This window comes from Erithacus rubecula, assembly GCF_903797595.1.
Source record: "Erithacus rubecula genome assembly, chromosome: 1".
NCBI lineage: Eukaryota > Metazoa > Chordata > Aves > Passeriformes > Muscicapidae > Erithacus > Erithacus rubecula.
The window spans coordinates 96,291,644-96,316,295 of NC_136658.1; the positions used below are offsets into that span (position 1 = coordinate 96,291,644).

Genomic DNA, 24,652 nt, shown 5'->3' on the forward strand with positions numbered 1-24,652 from the left:
CAAACATGCAACTGGCTATTCTTCTTACTCATAACAAAGTGCAGCTCCTTTTTTGAACTAATTCATTACTTCCCTGCTATTGAGGGATAAGAATTTATTGATGTGTTAAGGGGGAAAATTTTTATTGGTTTGAATTAACCTGAGCAATGTGACATAGGAAAACTGAAGAACTTGACTTTGCCTTCTTTGCATGTACCACAAATTACTTTCTTAAGCCAAGCAAGAAGTTTGAAACTTCACTCTTTTCAAATTTCAAATTTTGATGGGGGCAGTTTTCCATATACCAAATAATGTGTAGCAGCTTTCTTTAATACTCACCTTTGGAGGTCATTTTCTGGGAGGGAGGTGTGACATGCAACAAGCACATGCAAGAAAGCACCACCCAGCTGACACATCCTGGTTTTTATTTTCTGTGTTTCTCCTCATCTCATGCCACATGTACTCCAGCAGCTTGTTTGATTTTATCTATAGCTATATAGTATGCCCAGCCAGTACATGTTTGCAGTGTTGTCCACAGTGGACCCCAGGAAACTTCCCTAGCTATCACTGAATTGCAGGATCCTGTGAAGTGTAGTGATTTGGGTTGGGTTTTTGGTTTGTTTGTATTTTTCTGTTTACCACTTGCCTTTATTTTAATTTTTGATTACTTATTCTGTGAAAAGTAACATTGGAAGAATTACTGCTCCTACTCAGTGTCACAGAGAGAAATGTTCCAATAAAAATTCTGATAGTTCTGACCTTCTTCAAAGTTCCAATGGAAGCAATTATCACAAACATCATGAGGAAAGGACAAAATTAAATAGTTTCCTGACTGCACTGTATGTTGCAACAATGCTGTAAGGAAAGAAATATTATCTTTATTTCACAGTTTCTCAATTGTCTTTGATTAAAGATTTGAACGTTTTGTTCTAGTTGTCACCTTGCTGATGTGTTTAAACATAATGGAGGAACTAATTTTTCACCCAGTTGCCTGGGAGTGCCTCTGCAATGAAGTACCTAAGGGATGTGTCAGCCTGGCTGGTAAGTGTAGAAGGTTCACAAAGTCAGACTACTCTAAAGCAGGGTGATAACCACATAACTTGTCTGTAATAACTTGTAATTCATAAAAACTGAGTACTCCATAAATTTGTAAAAAATTGGTGACTAAATATTTCTACCAATGGATATTTACTTATATCCTAAGTAATAATTTAAAAGAACTAATTTTCCTACACTTTCAGTTTCTTGCCTGTCAAAACTTGAGACCACTACACCTTCTTGGCAAGGGCCAGTTGGGTGGAACAGCTGCTTGGCTGCTCCTGGTGCAGATTGCACGAGCAATCCCCAGCAAGGTCATTTACAGGGCACAACTGAAAATATGTTCTCAGTGCATGTATTCACTTGCAGGAATGGAATATAAATTTCCCATGCTGTTGACATGCACTTTATTGGTAAGTGCATTTTTGAGGGAAAGCATGTTCACAGGAACAAAAGAATAGACACAGGGAGAGAATGTTAAATGTAATTTAAAATTCCAAAAATAATTATTTTCATTCAATTTCTCATTTTCATTCTTCAGAGGAAAACAGCACAGCAGGCAAACAGTGCACCAGAAATCTGAGTCCTGAAGCTGATGGCAGCTCTCACACTAGACCTGTATTAGCTATCCTCAAAAAACCCTGAACTTCTAGAAAACTGACTTACTAGGAAGAGTATCTTTCTTCACAAGTCAATTATAATTGATCTGTGCCACTGTATCAGCAGGAAAGAAAAACCAAACAACCACAAAGCATTACTTCTGGAAATATATTCTCTAACATCTGATAATTTTTGAAGAAAACTTTGTTCTCCTTGACAGAGCAGCCATGTGCCTGCTTCTGCTGCACAATATAACCTAACCTCCCTAGCACCCAAATACACCAAAATAGGGCTCACAATTACTTTTATGACAGACAGCAAGAGCTCTGTGGTTCTTTATTCCATTTTCTCCAAGTAGCTCGTATTTGCAATTAATCTTGCTTCCATTCAAAAAGTATCTGAGAGGGGGACGGAAAGAAATTTATGTTTTGTAAATCATGCTCTATATATATAATGCTTGGGAGAAATTCAAAGCAATCTTAAAGCCCTATTTAAGGATTTCCTGTGCTATCAGGGATTAGAGCACTTTTAAATGGAAGGGATGCATAGAGAAAATACTAAAACAAAAAAAATTCTGCTGGGGAAGAGGAGCGGACCTTATTCCTTTTTCCTATAATTTTTACCAGTATTATGCATGTTTGTAAAAGAAAAAGTATTTTTGAGGGACAAAACTTCCATTTAAAGATAAGGATGATACCAAAAAATGTAAAACTATTTTTCACCTTGAACTTGACACTTGAATACTTCCGGTAAGTATGGATTTAAGATGTAAGGACAAGATATCTTAAGCAGTTACTGCCCACTGAAGCTACTTTATTCAACACTGACACTTTACCTATTTTCTGAAGTCCTAAGTGCTCAGGGAGGTTTAGAGTGATATTTTTATTCAGTAATTCCAAAGTTCCCGTCATATATGGAGTGGGTAAGCTCATTTCCCCGGAAAGCAGGAAGATATGCATTTCTGGATGTTTGCTTCCACCAGTTCCGAGTTACCGGCGTGCAGTCCCGGACACCCCCGTGTGCGGGGCGGCGATTCCGGGAGCGCGGCTGTGCCTCGGCAGCTTCGCTGCGCGCCGCCCGTGCAGCGCTGTTCGTGCCGGCGCCCGAGCAGCCCCGGGGCCGCTGCTGTCACCGTCCCACATCACCGCCGGGCAGCGCTCCCACGGCGCTCCCGGCACGGCCCCTTGCGCGACTCGCTCTCCCGCACGCTCGCCCCCGCTTTCTGCAGCCGAGTATCTCCAGTGAGCCTCCCTGAGTGCAGACATTCCAGAGCCGCGCGCTCTGGGATGGCTCTGATGGAGCAGGTTGGAGCAGGTTGGACCAGGTGCCCCACCAGATGCCCCTCCAGCCTGACGCACTCTGATTTTCTGCTGACCCTGGCCGTTCCGCCCCCTACCCCGTCACGGATCTGCCGTTGAGTTGGCCGCGACTTCAAAGCCATGACCAAGGCAGGATCGGGGAGGAGAGAGGCGGATGCAGCGGGGCAGGGAGGGCACCGGCCGTCAGTGACGCCGTCCGCCCGGGGCCATGCCGTGCCCCCGCTCCTCGACGGCAAGACTACAACTCCCGGCACGCCCCGCGGCAGGGAGGGCGCGGGCCTCCCACGTGAGCCCAAGAGCTGCATGACGATTGGCTGCGGCAGGGAGGGAGGCGGGCCCCCGGGAGCACTTCCGGTGCCCCGCGCTCGGCACTTGTTTGGATGCTGCCGTCACATCATGGCGACGCGCGGGGGCGGCGGCGCGGCGGGACCGACCCGGCGGAGCCCAAGCCTCAGCGGCGGAGGAGACGAGGCGGCGGCGGCGGCGGCGAGCTGCAGCCCCGAGGTGAGGCGGCGGCCCGGTCGGGCCCGGCGGGAAGGAGGAGCTCCACCTTCCGCAGAGGCTCGCGGCGCCGCGTTGCCCGCCCGCCCCGTCCCCACGCGGCCGCCCGGCCCGGGCGCACGGGGCAGGGGCGGACAGTGCCCGCGCCGCCGGCGCCGCTCGCGGTTGCCTGGATCTCGGGCTGCCCCGAGGCCCGGCCGCCGAGGCACCGCGGGCGAGTGGCGGGGCGGTCCCGGCGCGGCCCCGGCAGCCACGCTCGCCCCGCGGGGTCGGAGCGGCCCCTCGGCGCTGCCCGGGGGTCGCGGCGCGGTCCCTGCCCAGCGCGGCCCCGGGGCGGCAGCACGTGGCGGGCCCGGGCCGCGGGGCGGGAGCTGCGGGGCCGGGGGAGCCCCGGCGATGCCCCGTACCCTCGGCACGGCCGAGGAGCGAGGCGGCAGCGGACGCTGGCTGTGCCCGCGAGGGTGGCGGGAGCCACTGTTTCTTAACCTCCGGAATAGTAAGAAAAAAACAAAAGGTGTTGGTTTTTTGTTTTTTGTTTTTTTTTTTTCTACTTTCCGTCTAAACCACTCTGAAAGCTGGTCTGTTCCCGGTGATTTTACAATAATTTCTGGTTGCAGGTCCGTCTAGGAAAAGCTTAAAATACCTGTGCTTGGTCACCCAACGGCAAAGACTTAAAATACGCTGTAATTCAGCTCCTGTATGTAAAATCACCACCTCGGTGTTTTATGTGACAGAGCTGCCTTGCTAATCTCATGTGCTTCTGAAGTATCTCATCCTGTTCCCTTACATAAATATAAGTGGCTTTTTAGTGGTAACTTTTTTCCATGGTGCAAAGGATAGCATCTCAGAAATAGTAACTTGGTGCTAGTGGTTTATTTTGGCTGTTAAAAAGGTCTAGGAAGCTATGGAGCTAGTTTTCTTCACTGAAAAGCACCGTCCTCGGAAGTATTTTTTTTTTCTTTACTAAGAAGTAACTTGTAAGTAATTTCAGTGTCTACTGTGAAAGCAGATGATGATGATGTTAAAAAAAAACAAACCTGCATTCCATATTATTTTAAATACAGTCAAAAGGAATTTAATTATTTTTAAGAGATGAAATATGGCTGGCAATGTTAAGCAAATTCGACTTTGAACTTTTTTTTTTTGTGAATTAAAAATTGTTCAGCACTCTCCTGTAGATTTCCCTCCCCCTGCCTGGATATTATTTTTAGATTCCTTGTGACCTGTTTGTGTTGGGAATTCAGAACTTGTCTACCCTGCTTTTTCCAGAATCATACTGTGGGTGACTACAAAACTATTAAGTTTATAGTAAAGAGGAAGTGAAACCTCATTGGTGGAAGTGATTCATGCTATATTAAATGTTTTCTTAATTAGCACCTGTCTCAGATGCTTATATTAAAAAAAGGTCTCATTAGATGTGCAGCACTTTGTGCTGTGGGTAAATGACCTGAAAGCTTTCATGTAAGCGTTGGGTTCCTGCAGTGAATTTTTTGCAAGAATTACAGAAGGTGTTTGTCATGAATTTTTTAGGTTGTTTAAAGAATCATTGGCAAAAGCAGATTTTATATAAAAGCAAAAGCACGATTGAGTTGCTTGGCAAGGTTCACTCTGCTAATTGCCACGTGGTTAAAGCATGCAGAGAAAAAATTGCAATAAAACCACTCAATCTAAACTAAAATCATCAAAATGATCAGCATGGAGGCCGGGCATGGGAAAAGGATGAAAATAAATGAGGGGAAGCCTCCTGTAGAATCACGGAGTTCAGAGTCAATCCCCCCAGCCAAATTTAGCCCCAGGTTTGCCTGATAGTTTAGGCACTTGAATTGATGCCTCCAATTAACCAACTTAACAATAGATTCTGTAGAATTTACTGTCAGTACAACAGTAAGTCACAGGCCTCACTCACGAGTGTAAAGCATTTAAAAATCTGGGAGAGCAGCATTCACGGTACATTTGCTGTAGATGTTCACACTGCACAGACACAGACTTAAAGAGTATGCACCAGGAACGTACCTGTGAAAAATTCCCCTCAGATCCAGGGAGATGCTCATGGAGTACATGAAATTGGGTGCCTTTGTCTTCTCGAGGGGCAAAGGGTTGAGCCTTGAGGAGAAGTATCAGCCAGGCTGCATCACCAGCGTTGGGCAGTGGTCCCTCAAGAACAGCAAATTTGGGGTTTTGCTGGGTCTCAGAGCTGCTCCCCCAGAGAGAATTGCTGGCCACAGCCTGCCACAGTCCAGGAGAGCTCAAAACTACTGTCTGAAGGCTTGCAGGAGAGAGGGCTTTAGTCACAATGATTTTTCATCCTGGCTCAAATTTGGGTTGGTAACTTCCCTTAAAAGGCCCATAACAAGTATGTTGTTCTACTTGGGTTGTTATTCATGTAAAAAAAAAAAAAAGTAAAAGTTTTCAAGGATGTTTGTTGAAAGCCATAAGCTTGTTAGCCATCACAGTTTGCTGGGAGCAGACAGTGCTTCTGATAAGCTCTGGGTGAGGTTATTCCTGGGTGCTGCTTGTCGAGTAGGCCTTGGGATTGTAGTGTGGCCTGGGCTGGTGCTGTGAGAGATGCACCACCACTGTTTTAATGTCTTAAGCTAAATGAGGAAAGAAATGGGGCTTTTTTTTCCCCTTGTATTTAAGGTAAATTAAAAAGCTTTTCTTAAAAGCAGGCATGTCATCTGTGTCATGAGGCCCCTGAAAGAGCAAAAAAACCCAGTGTGGTTAAGGGTAACAGGAAAAAGTAAGAACTGTAAGCAGGGGTCATGTGAGAATGTTTCTGAGCCAGTATCTATGACCATGACACTTCATGGTGGAATTCTGCTAACAAAGAGTCTGTCTTGACTTTTTATGAAGGTAAAATACAAATTTAGGAAGTAGGTGTTTCTTAGTAGTCGTCCTGCTGTGTTGGAACTTCTAACCTTGGAGTGCTTTGAAACTAAAGATGAGCAATGCTGCAGGTTCCTCAGTCCGGTGTTTTGAAAGTAGATAAATGAGTGCACAGAACATAGTCGTTAATGTAATGACAGAACATGGTGAAATGTTTGTTGAAATGACTTTCAGATCTCACAGCTAAGATCCTTGTTCAGTGGGGAAGCCACCTCAGAGGCTATTAGGTTTGAGAAAGGTGTAATTAGACTGTGTGATCATACAGGTCAGTGAGCACAGTGTAGAAAAGTATTGCACAGAGAAATAACCTTAATAAGCTAGTCTTGTGGTCAGAAGCATCTGAATAATTCTGTGCAGACCAGTGGATGAAGGTGAATCTGCTGTAAAATTCAAACCCAAATTTTGTGACATCCTAAAACAATTGTTTTCGTACAGGAGTTGTAAATAAAATTATTACCAAAAATGATGATTTTATTTAACGTAACGGTTTGTTGAAAAATCAATTTGAGGAAAAGTGTATTGCATCCATGTTTTCAAAATAAGTTTCTCTGTGTTAACAGGTAAAAGTAAATTGCTGGGATACAGGAGGCTTAATATTGGTTATGAACCATACACATTTGTGATTAAATATGACTTAACCTGTTTGCCACAATATTTTTTTTTTGTACTGCAGTGGGTCAGGATAAGGAGTATAAGGCTTTTATGACAGTTGCATGTGAAGTAAGTTTGAAAATGTAGCCAGCTGAACAGTGTTATTCAAATTATCTCTTTTGGAGTCTTATGTTGAGGACTTGATTATATATTTACTTATATAATTAGATTGTCTTTAAAATTGTGAAAATCTGGTTTATGTACATACGTTTGTTCCAAAGTTTCTTGCATATTTTTTGAAAGTATTAGCAATTCCAAAGGCTAAGGGTGAAAGCCTTCTCACAGCTCAATCCAACTGCTACTATGGGCTATGTAGGAGTTGTTTTCATAGATTAATGCTAGTGCTTATGTTTTTCAGGATAATTAGCTAACATACAGGAGAAAATGGATGCTGGTGCACCCACTAATTATGGGTTTTTTATTAAAAGGTACAGAGAAGTATATTCAAGTGATTTATGGAAAGATTGTGTGTGTGTATGCACAGAAGTATGGAATACAGGTAAACGTGGTACTGGTAATAAGCACAGTATGTTTTAGGTAGCATTTTGTGCTGTAGACTTGTGTAGGTAGTAGAACAAAAAAATTAGTGGGTTTGTGATACATTTTGGTGTGATGGTAGGGCAAGTGTCTGTTCTGTCCTTGTGTGCTGTGCATGTTCCTGAAGCTGTACTGTTTGAAGGAGAGCTGTCTCATGCTCTTGTGATTGTAACCATTTTCACATATGGGATCTCTGTCTTGTATGCTGATGATCTTTTAGGTATAAAAAAAGGTAGAGTATTCTTGATGTCCATCTTTTTTGACTGAGGTATAAGTTGAAGAAACAGAGCAGAAGACTGAATGAAAACTTTGGGATGAGCTGGAGCAGTGTTGCCAGTAATTTTCCTACAGTCATCTTGAAGTGGTTTGTCCTGTAACTCTTAAATAGCTCGAAGATTACATGCTTATCAGAAATGTCAGCATCTTCTAAAGCTGGTTTCACAGCTAGGTAGGTCACACATATCTTACAGTTTTGATAAATTTGTGATCTTATGAATGTGCACGTTACCTGTGCAACATTCTCTTTTAGCCTCTGTAAATCTTTCTGGGCATATAGTAGTTGACTCTGGGTGGTCAGATCATGAGCCAGCTGTGGTTGAAGATGGCTGGAAGCTGAGAGGGCATGGTAGCAGCTAGAAAAGGTGGCAGCGATTTCAGTAGAAGGTCTTTGCTGGAGTAGTTTTGTTTTGGTTTTATTCAGCCAGTACTGAATCAGCACTATTATACAATGTGCTGTGGGAAGTACTCTGTTCTGGCTGGAATGTTAAACTCTGAAGTTCACTGGTCTGATGAGCACATATTTGAAAAGATGAGAGGTAAGAGTTAGGGTTGTTCTCACCATTGCCTCAGTGAGAAGGGAGTAAGTTCAGTGATTTATATGGGTTAGTACTTAACATTCTCAGTGTATTGTTTATTATTCCAATACTCCAGCTTGAAGCTTGATACAGACCAAATCTGAGATTACCTGTAGTAAAAGTGTTTTAAGAATAGCACTGAGTATATAAAGGCTGTTAAGACTTCTGGTTAATATTTTTAATATCTAAAGTTACAGCTAATGTAAAAAATCCTTTGTTAGTCATAATCCAGAAATCATCTAGATATTTGTATTCGTGGCCCCTGTCAGGCAATAGCGAACTTGTGGTTTTTAAAATGAAAACACTTTCTATTTAAGGTTAAATAAGTTAGAATTTTAATGTGTCGTACCAGTACTGTCAGATTTGCTAGAACTTACAGGCTACAACTTGACAGAGTCTTAACTAAGAAGGGGCTTTGTTTTGGGGATTTTTTCTGTGTGTATGCTGTCAGATTGTTCTAGCTGCTGATAGAACCACTTTTTTGAACACAATATTCTAGTCTGTGGTCAACAATTTGTAATTGTATTTAAGATAAGAAAACGGGATATTTTTACAAAGCCTGCCTGCTGCTGCACTGAGCTTTGGTTTTGCAGGGAGCATACTTGCTTGTCAGTAAGCTTGGATTTGTTCCATGTTCACTGGAAAACCAAAAGAAGGTTGACAAGTTCCTGTGTATTTTCACCATCTTTATAATCTTCAAATGCATTGGAGACATACAGGACACTTGTACACAAACCTTTTTCTTCAGTATTCTGATAGGTTATTTCTGCCTTTTCTCTTAGAGTTTGGAGAATGAGTCTGAAATTCTAAAAGTCCTTGTGGCTTTTTTGACAAAGAATAGCGAGTAGTCAGAGTTTAGAAATTATTATTGTCAGTAAAAAATTGAACTGACACCTAATTTGACTTCAACAAAAAGCTCTGCTGAATTAATGAGGTGGTGATGTTCACTTCGTGAAACTTCCAGATGCTTTAGAATATGCATGTGAATTGCCAGCTCTGAATTGATGTTTAGGTTACTATGATGGTTTGCTCAAAAAGGGATTGGCATTTCATGACTTACTGGTCACATATATGCCCCTGCTAGTAGTTGTTTTTTTTATCACTAGAAACTACAGAATTTTCTCAGTGAAAATTTTTCAGCTGACTGGGTTGGAAGCAGTCACAAACTTATACAGACTGCTCACAAACATGGCCTTGTTGACATTCCAGTCTTCAGTATCCACTGTTAAGTGCGTACCTGTGGTGGGAATAAGGTATTGTGTGTTTAGTTCCTTGTGCTCTGACTTCAATTAGATTGACTTTTATTTTTTAGAGCCTCTTGTGCTTTGGCTTCTTTCCAGTCATCCTGCTTCCACTTCTGTTGGCAGGATTGCCTATTGCTGTGCAGTGAAGTGGGTTGAGGAACCGATCTGGCTGTAAACTGTGTTAGAACAAGTTGCACGAATGTTATTGCTAGCCTGGGAAGCTTGGGCACTTCTGCTGTTCAATATGTGACTGCAGCCAGTCAGCCCTTCTCAACTCCTGTTGGAGCCATTGGCAATTTTATGCTCTGCTTCCAAAAAACCCCTCCACAGTCTCTTTATGGATATCAGACAGTCTGGAAATGCTTAATGCTTTTGGGCGCCAAACCCGTGAGTTTAAAGCGGACTTTCTCTGTTTCGCAAGACTACTTGGGTACAAGTATCTGCATCAGAAGTTCATGTTCTATACAAATAAAAAACTGCAAGTTTCAGCTGTTCTATTGGTACTGCAGGTACTCTTAGTATCGTGTTAGAATATTCTGACCTTTCTTGTCTTGTCAGTTTAATGTGACACAGTGTCTTCAAGCTTCTGTGTGAATCCTGGGTTTTAGACAGCATCTATGCCATGGTTTCAGCCATTGGTACATACAGAGAGGTGACATGAGTTGTTCTTTTGTGTTTATTTGGCTGACCCTAGAGGGGTAAGCCTTTGCTGGAAGACCCACAGTTTAAGACAAGCCAAGGGGAAAAGAATGCACATTTTACAGATGACTTTTTAGAGGTGTAAAATGTTGTAATTGGTTGGTTGTTCCAGCAACTCAGTTACTGCATGACCTTTGTAGGCATTTATCAGTATGTTGTCTGATATGGTTGGAGAATAAAACTGCAGTGCATTTATATTTGTTCATAAAGCATGTGCATCATTTTCACACTTACAAAGAGTTGTGCAATGTGAATCTTCCTTGGTGAGTCAAAAGTTGCTTCTTAATGTCTATAGAGATTATTTGCAGTTAAAAAGCTTACTATCCTTTGAGAAAGACACCGTGTGAATTCCATCTCCTTAAGAATGAGTCTACCTTGAGATAAGGTCTTGCTTTAAAGGGTCTTGCTTTAAGAATAGAGAGCAGCAAAGCTGTTATGTGTGAATATTGAAAATAAAAAAAAATATATATGTATTTGTTTAATGATTTTTAAATAACCTTTTCAAGCATGCTGAACAAATTTGGAGTTTAAATACTCTCACAATGTATTATTAGTGTTGGCTGCATTCCTTTGATGTTGGCTAATTCCTTTTGAAGAGGAAAACAGTCTTGTGCAGAATATCAAACCCAGTGCAAACCCCTGGCTTTAAGAATTAGCACATTTTTTTAAATATGAAAATGTAAGGTAATCTGAAATTAATTTGTGCTTTAACAGCATAACTGTGTATAAACAAAGTCTGTTTTTGTAATTCCTTGTGATTTTAAGGAAACTTACCTTCAGTTCACTGAAAATAAATCAACAAGAATTTTGGCAGGGAGTTTAGCTCTGCTTATCCTGCTCCTAACTATCCATGTATGCTCTGTAGTGGGATTGCAAATGGACAGCAAAAAAGCACCCAGCCCCTTCAGGTATTGATTGTGCTGAGTCCCAGCCTTTGCAGCATAACCAAATGAACAAAACAAAAACACCCAACCAAACACCTACAATTCTCATCAGCCTGAAATTCTTCTAGAAATTGAGAATGTTGTTCAGGTGATGGAGAGAGAAGTCTGGAGATGCTTAATGAGCTATGGAGAACATTGGGTGTTCTGCTCTAAAATATCACCACATCACAATAGTGCTATAGAACAACTAGTGATGTTTAACGTTTTGGTTGTGATTAAACATTTAGCATTTTAGAATATCTTTAGAGAAAGTTCTGTTTAATTGAGCAGAAAGAATGTATTCTTAAAAATCACAGGCAGTAGGAGTTCAAGCCTGAAGCCAGTTAATATTCACTTTTTTGCATAATTTCATTGATCTGAATTTTACCATTTCAGAAGTGCTTCTGGTCCTGTTTATCATTCTTGTTACAACAACCAGTCTTCTCCAGTTAGGAGCTGACAGTTATGTTTGGCATTGTGATTGAAGTAGTTCCAGCTCTTGCTGTATGCCATTGAAACAATATATTTATGTAGATTTGATTTGATGTCTTGCCAGGATTTCTATTTTGTATTTTGCCCTTATTTCTTCATACGAAAGAGGGGTGGAAGTTGTAATTTTAAACACATTTGCTTGACTGTTTACATCCACTTCTTGTTTTCCATTCTGAAGGTGGTTGGTGGTGCCATGGAAGAAGCAGCTGGATCTGGGGAGATGGGAATGAATAACCAGCATCAGCTGGTGAGGAGCAAGTGCACCGAGTTGTCAGATCCAGCGTTGCAGTATCCACAGTCCAACTGTTACAGCCTGGAGAGCACCAGCCCCTTGGAAGAAGCCGAGTGTGTCACCAAGAGCAGAAAGCACCTGGGGACCTCGTGCTGTGCCCAAGAGTCCCGTGAGGAGACTCCTGGCAGAGAAGAAACCCGTACTGATCCACCTGATGGCCAGCAAGATCCAGAGAGTGAGAAACACAAGGAGAAAACTTTGGGTGTGTTCTCTTTGACGTTTTGATTTTTAAATGGCTTTAATATTTTTGTAAAGTAGCTATGGATTTGTTCTTTGTCTCAAATTCACTCTGTAGCCAAAAGCTTGTCACCCGTAACAGGATATTTTGAGAAACTGTGTGTGCACTTCTACTAAAGACAGTTCTTAATGCATATGTAAGACTCCTTCAGCTGGCAATGCTATTTTTACATGAACTTTAATAATAATAATAATGTGGTAATTGCTAATCAACTTCTTTAACTTTCTTGTTTAAATCTGGGATTGCAGTGTTCAATGCTGCCAAAGCATGGCTGATAATTAAATTCCAAATGCTTATTAAGAACATATCTGCCAATACTTAACCTAGATGTCATTTTTTCAGATTTTTTGTTTTATCTGTGTAATTATAAAACAAAAATATTTTTGTTATATATTAAAGTAATTTTTTCCTATCCTAGCTGTTGAATGGCACATAGGGCAAGACAAATTTAGTCATGCTGATGACATCTTGTGCTGACTTCCCATTTGTCATCTGTTAGGATTATGCAGCTCTCAAACCAGGGAACAACTTAAGCTAATTTCTCATGGATCTATATTTTACTTCTAAAGACAGGCTGCTTTTCTGGTATATGCTTTTTCTTCCTCAGTATCATTGTCTATCATCCATTTCATAGGAAAAGAAGTGTTATTATTAATGCAAGCCTTGAACACACTTTCTACCCCAGAAGAAAAGCTGGCAGCTTTGTGCAAGAAGTATGCTGATCTGGTAAGTAATTTGTAAAGATAGCAGAAGTTACTAATGTATTAATTATGGAATGCAACAATAATTAATGAAGGACAGTTAATGATTTTGAGTATTTTACAGTGTTGGTAAAAAACACACTCAGGCTGACTGAGTATTGCTCCATCCAAACTTTCTTATGGTCATTTCACTTCTACATGACTGCCCAAATCCAAAGGAAAAACAGGTTTTGATAACTTGGTTTTGAAGCATAGTACTAGGATTAACAGAAAAGTTGAGTTCTTTTTGGGAGTAATTATTTTCTTAGCTCTTGATAATGCTTTTGTACCAGTGTTTTATCATTGTAGGATAAAAAATATACTGTCATACAGAGATTCGAAGTGGGGGAATGTTAAGTTATATTTAACTCTTCAGTGATTTTTGGGAAATGTGGGAACTTGGAATGATCTGGATTTAATTTTGCTTTGTGCTTTCTGATCATGTAAAGGAACAGAAAGAAAGGGTTGTATTTCTTCAGTAACAAACCAAAAAGAAGCGGTTTGTAAAGTGCATTCCTGCCTCAAATAGGCTAAATGGTAATTTATGCTCTAAAATAATTGTTCACAAAATTGGGGGGTTAGAGGAGAGGGTTCATAAGTTCATTTACTTTCCAGAATGTTCCTGGAGATAACAAAACTTGACTTTTTTTTTTTTTTAGACAGGGACAGACAGGAATGGAAGGACTGGAAATCTTGTGTGTATGTCTTCCCACCGTATTTGTAGAATAAAATGAATGCAAACTAAAGAGATTACAAAAACATAAGTTTTCTCTCTGTAGCTGTGAAGTGTATCATATGCAAATATTTCTGAAAATGACATAATGGCTGCACAACATGGCATAACTCTTCTGATTTTTTCTTTTTTTTTCCTTTGAGATTTATACTGTCTCCAAAACTTTGAGGATGATCTAGCAAGTGGTCTTTTTGGTCAGAGGCAATATTGGTTACTTAACAGGCTTAGATTAGTTCTGCTATGGAAATCCTGAGTCCTCTGTGGAGGTCTGTTACATTTTTGCTTTGTTTTTCTTGCTCTCTCTCACGTGCTCTTGGTTCATGTGAGTGCATTTCCTTTAAAACCAGCAGCTTCTCTTGGAAGTCACTTTCATTGAAATGAGAAACAATAATAGTTTTGAATTGTAACTCAAGGATGGGGAATCTAAAATGAGCTTTGATATTGTGAGAGAAAAATGCAGTCAGCTAATTGTTCCTTATGAGCTCATGCATGTGATGCCTTTTCTGTTTAAGCAAACAGCTCCCATGTCACATCCAGAGTGGTGAGGGCTTGCATGAGGAGCTGGGTCAGTATGAATCCCTCAATTCTGCAGAAAGAAAAGAGTCTTCCCTATTTCACTTGGAGTTTTATTATTGATGGAAAGATCTCAAAACAATTAGGGAGCAGCTAGACCAAATAAACTGTAATCTCCTTCAGGAAGCTTGGTAGTCAGAAGAGATGTGTCCTTGTTATGGTTTTTGCCCTCCTGGGAGAGGATCAATAGCCTGTAGGTAGAGTAAGCATTCAGAGTTGCCTTCCTAGAAAATTACTTGCTTTCTTCATGGTGCTCAGAATGGCTGAAGAGTTGGGTGGGAGCTTGTCTGGGTGTAACAATAGGTCTGTTTCAGCTAAATGAGTTTGAGGGATACTCCTGTTCCAGTTAAAATGTTTAGGTTGGATCTGATTGTGTTCCCTTTAAGATGCATTCTTTTCTTCGTGATAGTGGTGGAGAACCACTGGCATAGGTGTCAGCTTTAATGCCAGCAGAGGTTTGAACTGTTATGACAGTGTACCTACAATGCTTTTTTTCTTTTTTTAAAGATTCATCATCTTTAAAGCTCACTGTCAGGTTTTTCAGTGGTGTCTCATGAAAAGGACTGTACAATGAAGGTAGGAATGCCTCTCTCCTGACAAAAGATCTTCCACAATTTTTTTTCCATAATTTGGAATCTATCAGGAGATCAGCCTGTGATGCAGGAAGGTTTGCATCCTTGGTAATATGTCTCACAGTGGCACAGTTTTACAGGCCTGAAGTTTCATAGGTGTGCAGACAGCACAACCACTTGAAGTGGTTTTCTGACCATGCAAGGAAAGGACTTTTTATATTTGGATGTGAAAATACTCCCTTAATATTCCATTTCCCTAAACTGCATTAAGTACATGTTTAATTTAATGTTGTCATGGAGGTCTTTATTCTTTCTTTTGTGCTTCAGCATTATTTTGAGCTCTTTCAGAAAGCCAGCATTGTATTATTCTTCTGTCACAGCAATGTTCTTCATTGCCAGCCCTCTTTTCCTGTGGTGTCCCAAGGCTGAGGCAATGCTTAATAAGGAGCAATGTAACACTTAACATTGTTGCCTTCTTTGCAAAGAAACAGCCTCTAAATAATACTTCTCAGGGAGCCCAAAAACCACGTACAATGGAACATACTCTGAGATACTAATGCAGTAAATTTCTCTTCACTGGATATTCACAGAATAGATGTTTAAATATGTATACAGAGTTTAACTGTGTCATCTACCATGTAAACAGCCTAAAGGAAATAGAATAAAAAATTTGCTTCCAATGGTTGAATCTGCAGATCTCTTAAGTCTGGACTATGTAGTTGTAGTAGTAACTGACTTGATTTGTCAGGCCTGCTAGTTTTGTCTGTTCTTTTCTGAAATACCACAGCATTTTACAAACTTGTGTCAATTACTGCTTCCCTTGGTAGGAGCTCCTGCTGACAAAGAGCTCTATACAGTTGTGTGGTTTTTTTTTTTTTTGATAGCAAAAACAAGACCTGTTGGATAAACAGTTGTGTGTACTTTCAAGATAAGAGTGGGAAAAGTTGTGACTTGTTGAAAAGCCAGTCTCAGATGGCTTTTAATTGTATCTGCCACATCTTCCTTTCAGAGAGCTGCTCTTACCCCTGTAGATGAAAGCAGGCTGATAGCTCATAGTCAACGACAGGTCCATGCTGTCTGTTCCTCAAAGATAAATGTCAATTTGGAATTTGTATATTTTTATTTTCTGTCCTTATACATTTAGAATTGTCTGGATGGATGATGCCAATTTCTCTTTAAGATCAGCTTGGGGTTTTAATGAAATTTTACTTCCTTGTTTTCATCCAAAATGTTCAAAAGTTTCTTCAGTGTGCTCATCTACTTGCATGAAGAGAGTTTCACCTATGTTTATTTAACAAATTTGCTCTTTAACTATAGTTGGAGGAGAGCCGGAATGTTCAAAAGCAAATGAAAATACTGCAGAAGAAGCAAGCACAAGTTGTGAAGGAGAAAGTGCACTTGCAGAGTGAGCACAGCAAGGCCATTTTGGCACGTAGCAAACTGGAATCTCTCTGTCGGGAGCTTCAGCGTCATAACAAAACTTTGAAGGTTAGTTTATGTAAATAAGTTACAGTGCTGCTGGTGGTGGAAATCTTACAGATCACTGCTTAAAACTGGGACTGCTGCTTTTTTTCTTGTCACTTTGCCCATTACCTGTGTGTGTAGGAGATGAGTGGCATATAGTGTAAGTGTACCTGATTTTAAGGTAAGGAATACAGGGATAGTTAACTTGCTTCCCTCTTCCCCCCAACCAATTCATATTACTTGCTGTATTTGATCTTGTCATATTTGTTTCTTGGAGCAGTGCTGATAACTGCTGGAAAAATAGCACAAGTAAAATAATAGCAGCATGTAATGGCAGGGTAACCAAAAAGCTTAATTCTGTCAGAATATACTTAATAGGAGTGAAATGGATGAGAGACAAGATAAAACAAGAATCTGTGATTGCTGTAGAAAATTGAATTATATAGTGTCAGTACAGTTTTTCACATCTGGATAATGCTGACACCTGCAAAGGTACATGTGTAGCATCTTAATACCAGCCTTTGAGCAGTGTTGGTAGTGGTAAAGATAAGTTTCTAAAAGTTGTACAATGTCTAGATTCCTTTTTCTACACACTTCCCATGGGTAGTCAGCACAGCATATTATGATTGTGGTTTATGTTAGTTCTAGCACTCCAGAAATTAAAACTGTACTGAAGTGAGTTCCTGCCATTGTTTTTGACTCAAAAAGGGCATGGTTTGACCTGAACACTTTTAATATTTTATATTTAAATATTTAATTAATATCTTTTCATAAAAGGAAGAAAACATGCAACAAGCACGTGAAGAAGAAGAAAGACGGAAAGAAGCAACTGCACACTTCCAGATCACACTGAATGAAATTCAGGCTCAACTGGAACAGCACGATATACACAATGCCAAGCTCCGGCAGGAAAACATTGAACTGGGGGAAAAACTGAAGAAACTCATTGAACAGTATGCATTGAGAGAAGAGGTGATTACAGTGCACTTCTGAAGGGATTTTATTAGCTCCTTGGCCATAAGCATTAGATAATTACTGAAAAGGGAGAAAACCCCCTCATGTTTTACAGCCATTTTATATATAAATTTTAAATTATTCTTTTTACTTTGCTACTGAGAGAAGTTTAGTAGCTGTTTGGGTCACTGTCTGCCCTTCCTGACTGGTTTTGAATATCTAAGTTCAAGTTGTGTTGGAGAGAGTCTTTCACAATGAAAGTGTTCAAATAGAAATAAGTTGTCCAGACATTGTCAAACCTCTTCATTTAGGCATCTTCAGAGCTCAGCTGGGCAAGGTGTGAGTAACCAGATCAGGCTTTGAAGTTGACCCTAGTCTGAGTGAATTGAATGGCCTCCAAAGATTAAATATGTATTAATAGTTGAAGTTGTTCAGAATTACAGTTTCACATTATAATGGAAGGGGATGTAAGAGTTATTCTGTCTTATTTCTTCCGTTTCATTAAGGTTGGGGTCTTTTGGGCAGCTCCTTTGTGTACATAGCTGCTCTTGTTGGCCCAGAATCGAAGTAAGCTATCATGCTTTAAGAACATATTTGGCAGGGTGTCATGGAAATGCCTCTCCTCTAGGGCTAACTGAGCTCTCTTTAATTGGCACCAGGAGGTGAGCTAGCTGCTCCAAGCTACAGTGATGGAAAACAGCCAATTCTCCTTGTCCAAGAAAGAACTGAGCTGCATAGACTTCTACAGCTAAGATTAGTTGTCTGGTTCTTAGTTGGCACAGGAGGTTTGGAGTATGATTTCTCAGCTGTTTCTTGAAGGAATTTTTTTTTGTTTTGTTTTTAAACTGGATCAGTTAATTAGAAAGCTGTCTGTGAGGTAATTCCCTACCTTTTGCAGTCATGGAATATTTGTATCTACCTTGAGACTCTATGGAAAAATGATATGAAGTTGCCTTGTGCTACTTTATGGCTTGCAAAGTGCAATGATTTGTGGGATTTAATGAGCTAAAGGAAACTTGTTGCAAACTTTGCTCATTTTGATTTTTTTTTTTTTTTTTTAATTATGAAGACTAAAGCTTTTGGAAGTAACACAATAAGAATTAGAGGTAGATAAACCAACTTTAGAAGCAATGATGTATGAATGTTTATTACAGGATTTTTGAAATGTCTGGTATGAAGTGACTGGTGGTATTGTACCAACTTAGTGAAACAGACACCTGGTTTCCATGAAAGACAAAAAAGGATAATTACTGTGTATGGAGATAAAGGGGGAAAAGAAGGCATGTAAAACAGCCTTTCACCACTTTCTCTTTTGCATGAAACTTTTAACAATGTGCATCTCCCTGAACAGTACATTGTCATTGACTATTATGATTTTCTTTTTTCCTTTAGCATATTGATCAAGTGTTCAAACATAAGGAACTGCAGCAGCAACTTGTGGATGCCAAACTTCAGCAAACTACCCAGCTTATTAAAGAAGCAGAGGAAAAGCATCAGCGAGAGCGAGAGTTTGTAAGTGAGCTCTATATATGTTAAGAGAAATAAAACCTGCCAAACCAGACTTTGCCTGATCTAAAGCAGACACAGCAGGTTGAGAGGGCTGTCTTTTGAAAGTTAGAGTAGATTTCAACAAGTAGATTGAGATTTAAGTTTTGTATATGATGCCTAAAATATTTATATGGATCCTAACAGGCGTGTAATGTTACTTGTTTGCATTTCCTCAGCAAATATGCTACATATAATTTAAATTTCTATTAGGCTGGGGAACATGCTGTGAAACACCAAAGGTACTTTCTGCAGTCAAGAGTGGTAACCTCTGGTTTTATGCTATAAGAAATAACAAATGCAGAATAAAGCACATGTGTTTCTTCACTGTTTGCTCCCCAAATTGTGTGTGATGTTTTATTTGTATGTTGATAATCAGCAATATACTTGCAGTCTTCTGAGAAGTTTTCTTCCAATGAATCTGTAACTTCTAGACCAAACACCTTAGTTTTTTCTGTATAATCTTAAAAGGAACATCTAGTGTTGGATTCTTCTGGGTTTTTTGAACAAAATTTCTGAATTGTAAGCAGGTGAAAATTTCTTCAAACATGAACCTACAAAATGGTGTCAAATTGAAGTAAAATTGGTTTGAACTAGTCTGCAGAGATAGTATGATGACTGGAAAAATTCAAGTGGAAAATAAATTAGAGCGGTTACAAACCAGTTATAAATTACATACAGTTTGTTAATTAATGATTCATAATTTAGCAGTTCAAACTTGCTAGAGAAATAGAAATACTGACTTATGTTACCAGTTAGAGAAATGTGTCAATAAAACTGTATGCCACTGCATGCTTTAATTTGCATGTATGAAAATACAGTGTAGTAATAAAAAAAACTGTGTGAGAAAACATGGTTGAATAGCCCTTAGGTGATGTTAATGTTTGCTTATTTTTAATCATAGATTGAGTTAAGCCATTTTTGGGAGTACTTTTTTTTTTTTTCATTCTATGGCTTTTTGCATTGGTTTTTAGCTGCTAAAAGAAGCTACAGAATCCAGACACAAATGTGAACAGATGAAGCAACAGGAAGCTCAGCTGAAGCAGCAGGTATCTTTTTATTTAATGGAGACATCTTCAGTAACAGTTCCAAAAAGAAAATACCAAGAGATTTGTGATTGTAGTGAACATAAGGCAACATTTGACAAATTAATATTCATCAGATGCTTGTGAACAGTACTTTGTATTTTTTTAATTAAGTCTTAAATTTGATTTTCAATAGGTGGCTCTTTTGTAGTGAAGCATGAAACATCATAAATTGTAAAGAATTGATGTTTTGTGCTTACTGTTTAATACATCTGGAGAGCACTATTCCTGGAGTTAGTGCTCTTCTAAATTAATAAATTCTAAATTAATAGTGTTGATACTATAAAGACTAGAATGTAGGAAAGCTTAAGAAGAAAAGCTTAGTAAACATGACTTCTCTGAAAATACTGTTCTCTTTTTACTCAGGTGGGTTTTAGAATTTGTTTCTTACTGTTTCCATCACCACCTCTTGTGGAGGATTAGAAGCAAGCAATGTCCCTTTTATCCATGCAGTTATTCAGATTTAGTCACCTTACTATCTGTCCATAGACCCTGCTGTCTTCAAATTATTTGCTTGTTGTAATGTAAATGCTACACCAAAATCCCCTCAGAGGGGGGAGATGGTCTCCAGCTTTTGTGCCTTGGTTCTGGATCCCCTTCAGTCACTGGCTGCATGTGAGCTCAGCACAAGGCACAGGGAAATGGTACTTTGAGCCAATACCAGAGCAGTGGGAAGCAGTAGCTGTTCTCTTCACTGTTATTCTCTTACTGCTTCATTTGAGGTTTTGTATGAAGTCTCTGTCCTGGTTTCAGCTGGAATAGAGTAAATTTCTCTTTATTCTGTGTTTTGAATTCACTGTAAGCAAAACATTGGTAGCACACGTGTTTTGGCTGTTGCTAAATTGTGATTAGTTAAAGTCAAGGCCTATTTTGTGTCTCAAGCTCTGCTAATGAAGAGGTACACCAAAAACCCCAAAAACTGAGAGCACAGCTGGGACAGGTGACCTTGGCCAAAAGCCCAAAGGGATATTCCACACCAGAACATAATCATGCCCAGTATATGGCCTGGAGGAGTTACCCAGAAAGGGGGCTGATGTGGGCTTGGGAATGGGATCTGGCATTATGCAGTAGGTGGTGAGCAACTGTGTTGTGCATCACTTGTTCTTTCTTTTCTGCTATCATCATCTATTATTATTGTATTTTACTTTGTTTTAATTACTAAACTGGTCTTATGTCAACCTACACTTTTGATTCTCCTCCCCATCCCACTGGAGTGGGGGTGAGTGAGCAGCTGTGTTGTGCTTAGTTGCCAGCTGGGCTTAACCCATGGCAGTGTCTGAGAGCTGTTCCATGCCCTTTTTTCACACTCACTGTACCCAGTTCTTTTCTAGGCTTTCCAGGAGTTAGGTTTGAAGTGTGTGTGTGTATATGTGTAGTTAAATGCAATCATACACCTCTCCATTGGACTTGTACACAGGAATATCCAGACAGGTTTTTAACCATGCTTAGTCTTCAATTTTTTTCCAAGTTGGTTACCCTTTATTTAAAATCTGCCTCTCTTGTTTTTTTAATAGTTACAATGGGTATAGTTAGTGATTTCTTGGGACCAGCAGTTTTTTTTTTTTGTAGAATAAGATGATCTGGAACATTCAGTGACAATAATGGCAGAGAGTCATGATGTACTGCTGACAAGTTAGGCTAATTCCTGTTATGAAATTCCCTTTACTAATAGAGCAAACCACAATATTTCTATGTTCTGAATTGTATTGTCCTGCAACCCCCAGTGTAAGAACTGAGAGAACCTACTGCTCTTCACTGGGAGTAAGAAGTTACTCTGAAATGATCTTGTATTCTCAAAACATCAAATCACACACTGATTAAAAATTATATTTTTTTTTTAACCTATATTATTAAGCATATTTTGCAGTTCTTTCTTGATGATCTACCTTGTGGTGCAGGGCAAGCCCTGTCATTGAATGTTAATGCTTTTGACTTTTTAAAGTGTAATACTTTTCACTGTCATGTGAATTTCTTTTCAATATTCACTTTGCATGATTTTTGTTCACTGGACAAATTACACTGGTTTTGACTGTGTATTTTGATTTCTGAAATCAATCCTATTTATTTTGTCCCAGCCTTCATTGTTAGCTTTGGCTGGTTAAGGTGGAAAACCAGGTAATTCCTAAGTTTTAATTTCACTAGCCAGGTGCTGAATTTCCTGTATATGTTTGTGTCCACAGAATTTTTTCAAGTGGGGAAGTAAAAATGAGGTACTGAGGAACTGTGATGTCTTCCAGAATTTTTTTTACAGTATTCTTTTTACTTCAGAATATATTGCTGTTCTATAAACACAGGACTCTACCTCACATATAATATGAGTAACACATTTTCAGACAAGGTCTGTGTGTTTCTCAAATGGAAATTGTAGTATAATTTAAAAAAAAAAAGTTTTACTATTTATAGTTTCATTTTGCTGCATATATACCTACATATTTTTGTATTTTTATGCACTGTTCAAATTAATGTCCCTGCCTCTTTTCCAATAGCTTTCTCTTTACATGGATAAGTTTGAAGAATTCCAGACCACCATGGCAAAAAGTAATGAGCTCTTTACAACTTTCAGGCAAGAAATGGAGAAGGTATTTATAAGACTACCTAGTTTCATAAAAAGTAATATAGAAATGCATGCTGTTAGTGGGTTGCATTTTAGATTTTATAAGTATTTTCCTTCTAAAAATATAAAGAGTAGTTTGACAATTTAATGTGGATCATAAGATAGGGTATAAGAATTACGGAAGATAAATGTAATTTTTTGCTGTATTTTGACATACTTAAGTAATAACTAAATTGTAATTTCAGAGTTTTACCAAATACTGGTTCTCATTCTCTTTGGCTGTGCTTGTTTTAAAACTTCTTTTCCTGGAGGATTTTATAACTTGTACTTGAAAGTTGGTAGTCTGTTTCTTTTTAGACTCAATATTGTTTTCTTTGAATGCAGAATCTGTATTTGTGGGGTTGATTCTGTGCAGAAGCACTTTTCCAAAATAACTTGTTCAAACTGGACTTGGAAAGTAATGCTAAGAAGTCTTAATTACTCATGTAAAACCACCTATGTTGCAACACAAGCCACAAAATTAAATCTTTTATTTATCTTTTGTAGATGACAAAGAAGATTAAGAAACTGGAAAAGGAAACCATTGTGTGGCGTACAAAATGGGAAAACAACAACAAGGCTCTTCTGCAAATGGCTGAAGAGGTAATCATCTTCTGAGCAGCAGTGTAGTTCAGCTAGAGCCTGAGTCCTAGGGAATGTCATATAGTTTTTCAGTTTTAGAGAAATGGAAGTAAGCCTCTTCCTGGATTGTCTGCATTATGTTTCCTTTTATGTAAGTTATTGCCCTCCTCAGGCATTGAATATGGAAGGCTGGTGTGTTAATCTAAGTTGATGGCACAAAAAAAATGGAGCCTCAGCATTGCTTACTGTTTAATTGGTGGGATAATGTGTATGAAATCATACAAGCTCAAGGAACTGACTGTATCTCAATATGCTGAGCAAAGTTCAACCAGTGCTGTGATACAAATCTGTTTGAAATGCACTAGACTGACGTGAAGGAAGTAACCCCTGTGCAAGAGATGGATTGCTTTCTTGCAGTTCTGATGTTTTTGAGGTCACCAAATGCCATGACTTACTTGTAGTCTGGCAGCAGCTGTGCAGTGCAGCTGTGCAGTGCAGCTGTGCCTGCACTGTCTGGGGCCTGGCTCGGGTATGTGAGGTCTGGCCTTGGCAAACTGCTTGGTTGAATAGGATCTGCTGTAGTGCTGTTTATCTTTCCCTCCCTTCTTACAAGGAACTAGTTAGGAGAGCCATGAGTATGGTTCACTCAGGCCTGGATTCTGGTGATGGATTGTGGATTTCTTCTGTACCCTTCTCCTCCCTATAGTTGCCATTATTTGAGTTGTAGTTAAGTGTTACACGATTCCCTGTTAGGGTCCTGGTTGATGCCCAGCCCTAAGTTACAGTTAGCATTAAGTGGTTAGCTAGTTCTCATTGCTTGTTTTGAAAGGCATCCTTTGGCACTCCAGCTCATGGCCAGGTGAAGGAAATTGGCTGAGGAAATTCTGAGGAAATTGGCTCTAGTTCAGCTGGAATTTGGCCTACTGGATTAATTAAGACTTAATATTCAGGATTAAATAGTGGTGATTCTTTTCATTAATTTAAGGAGAGAAAACAGTTGTGTCACAGAGTTTTTATTTCCTTTGTCCTTCAGAAAACAGTAAGAGATAAAGAATACAAAGGCTTTCAAATAAAACTGGAGCGTTTGGAGAAGCTTTGCAGGGCCCTTCAGACGGAAAGGAACGAGCTGAACGAGAAGGTGGAAGTGCTCAAGGAGCAGGTTTCTCTTAGAGAAGCAGACGTGGATCTGGCTGTGCAGGTGTTGCAGTCCTGCACACTCAATTCCCACGAGGAGCTGGGAACTGCCATTGACACGGAACCAGGAATCCAACCCGATGCGGAATCGCGTGCGGGAAATGGCTCAGAAAAGACTGTCTCAACAAGTCCTGTTCCTGGCACTGAATCTGTAGACTAAAATGAAGTGTAAACACTGTATTGAGAGATATATTTTGTGTATAACTTTCTCTGTTGGTGGTAACTATTTGGTTTTGTGGTGAAAATTTTCTTACTTTTTCTACCATATCTGTATTTTCTTAGAACTACTGGACTTATGTGGTACAGGAAGCTGCATAGCAGCTTTAAATAGCTTAAACTATAAATTTTCCACAACTGTGTTGCA

At 39.6% G+C, this 24,652-nt stretch overlaps 1 protein-coding gene across 1 annotated transcript; it reads left to right on the forward strand.

Annotated features, from left to right (window-relative positions):
• The first annotated feature begins 3,009 nt into the window (after positions 1–3,009).
• Positions 3,010–24,652, forward strand: TXLNG (taxilin gamma). The gene is made up of 10 exons (XM_079313902.1): positions 3,010–3,440; positions 11,902–12,217; positions 12,888–12,979; positions 16,189–16,359; positions 17,113–17,307; positions 18,682–18,801; positions 19,809–19,883; positions 22,406–22,498; positions 23,020–23,115; positions 24,128–24,652. Exons 1-10 carry the CDS (start codon positions 3,057–3,059, stop codon positions 24,446–24,448), a joined length of 1,863 nt encoding a protein of 620 aa, XP_079170028.1. The 5' UTR covers positions 3,010–3,056; the 3' UTR covers positions 24,449–24,652.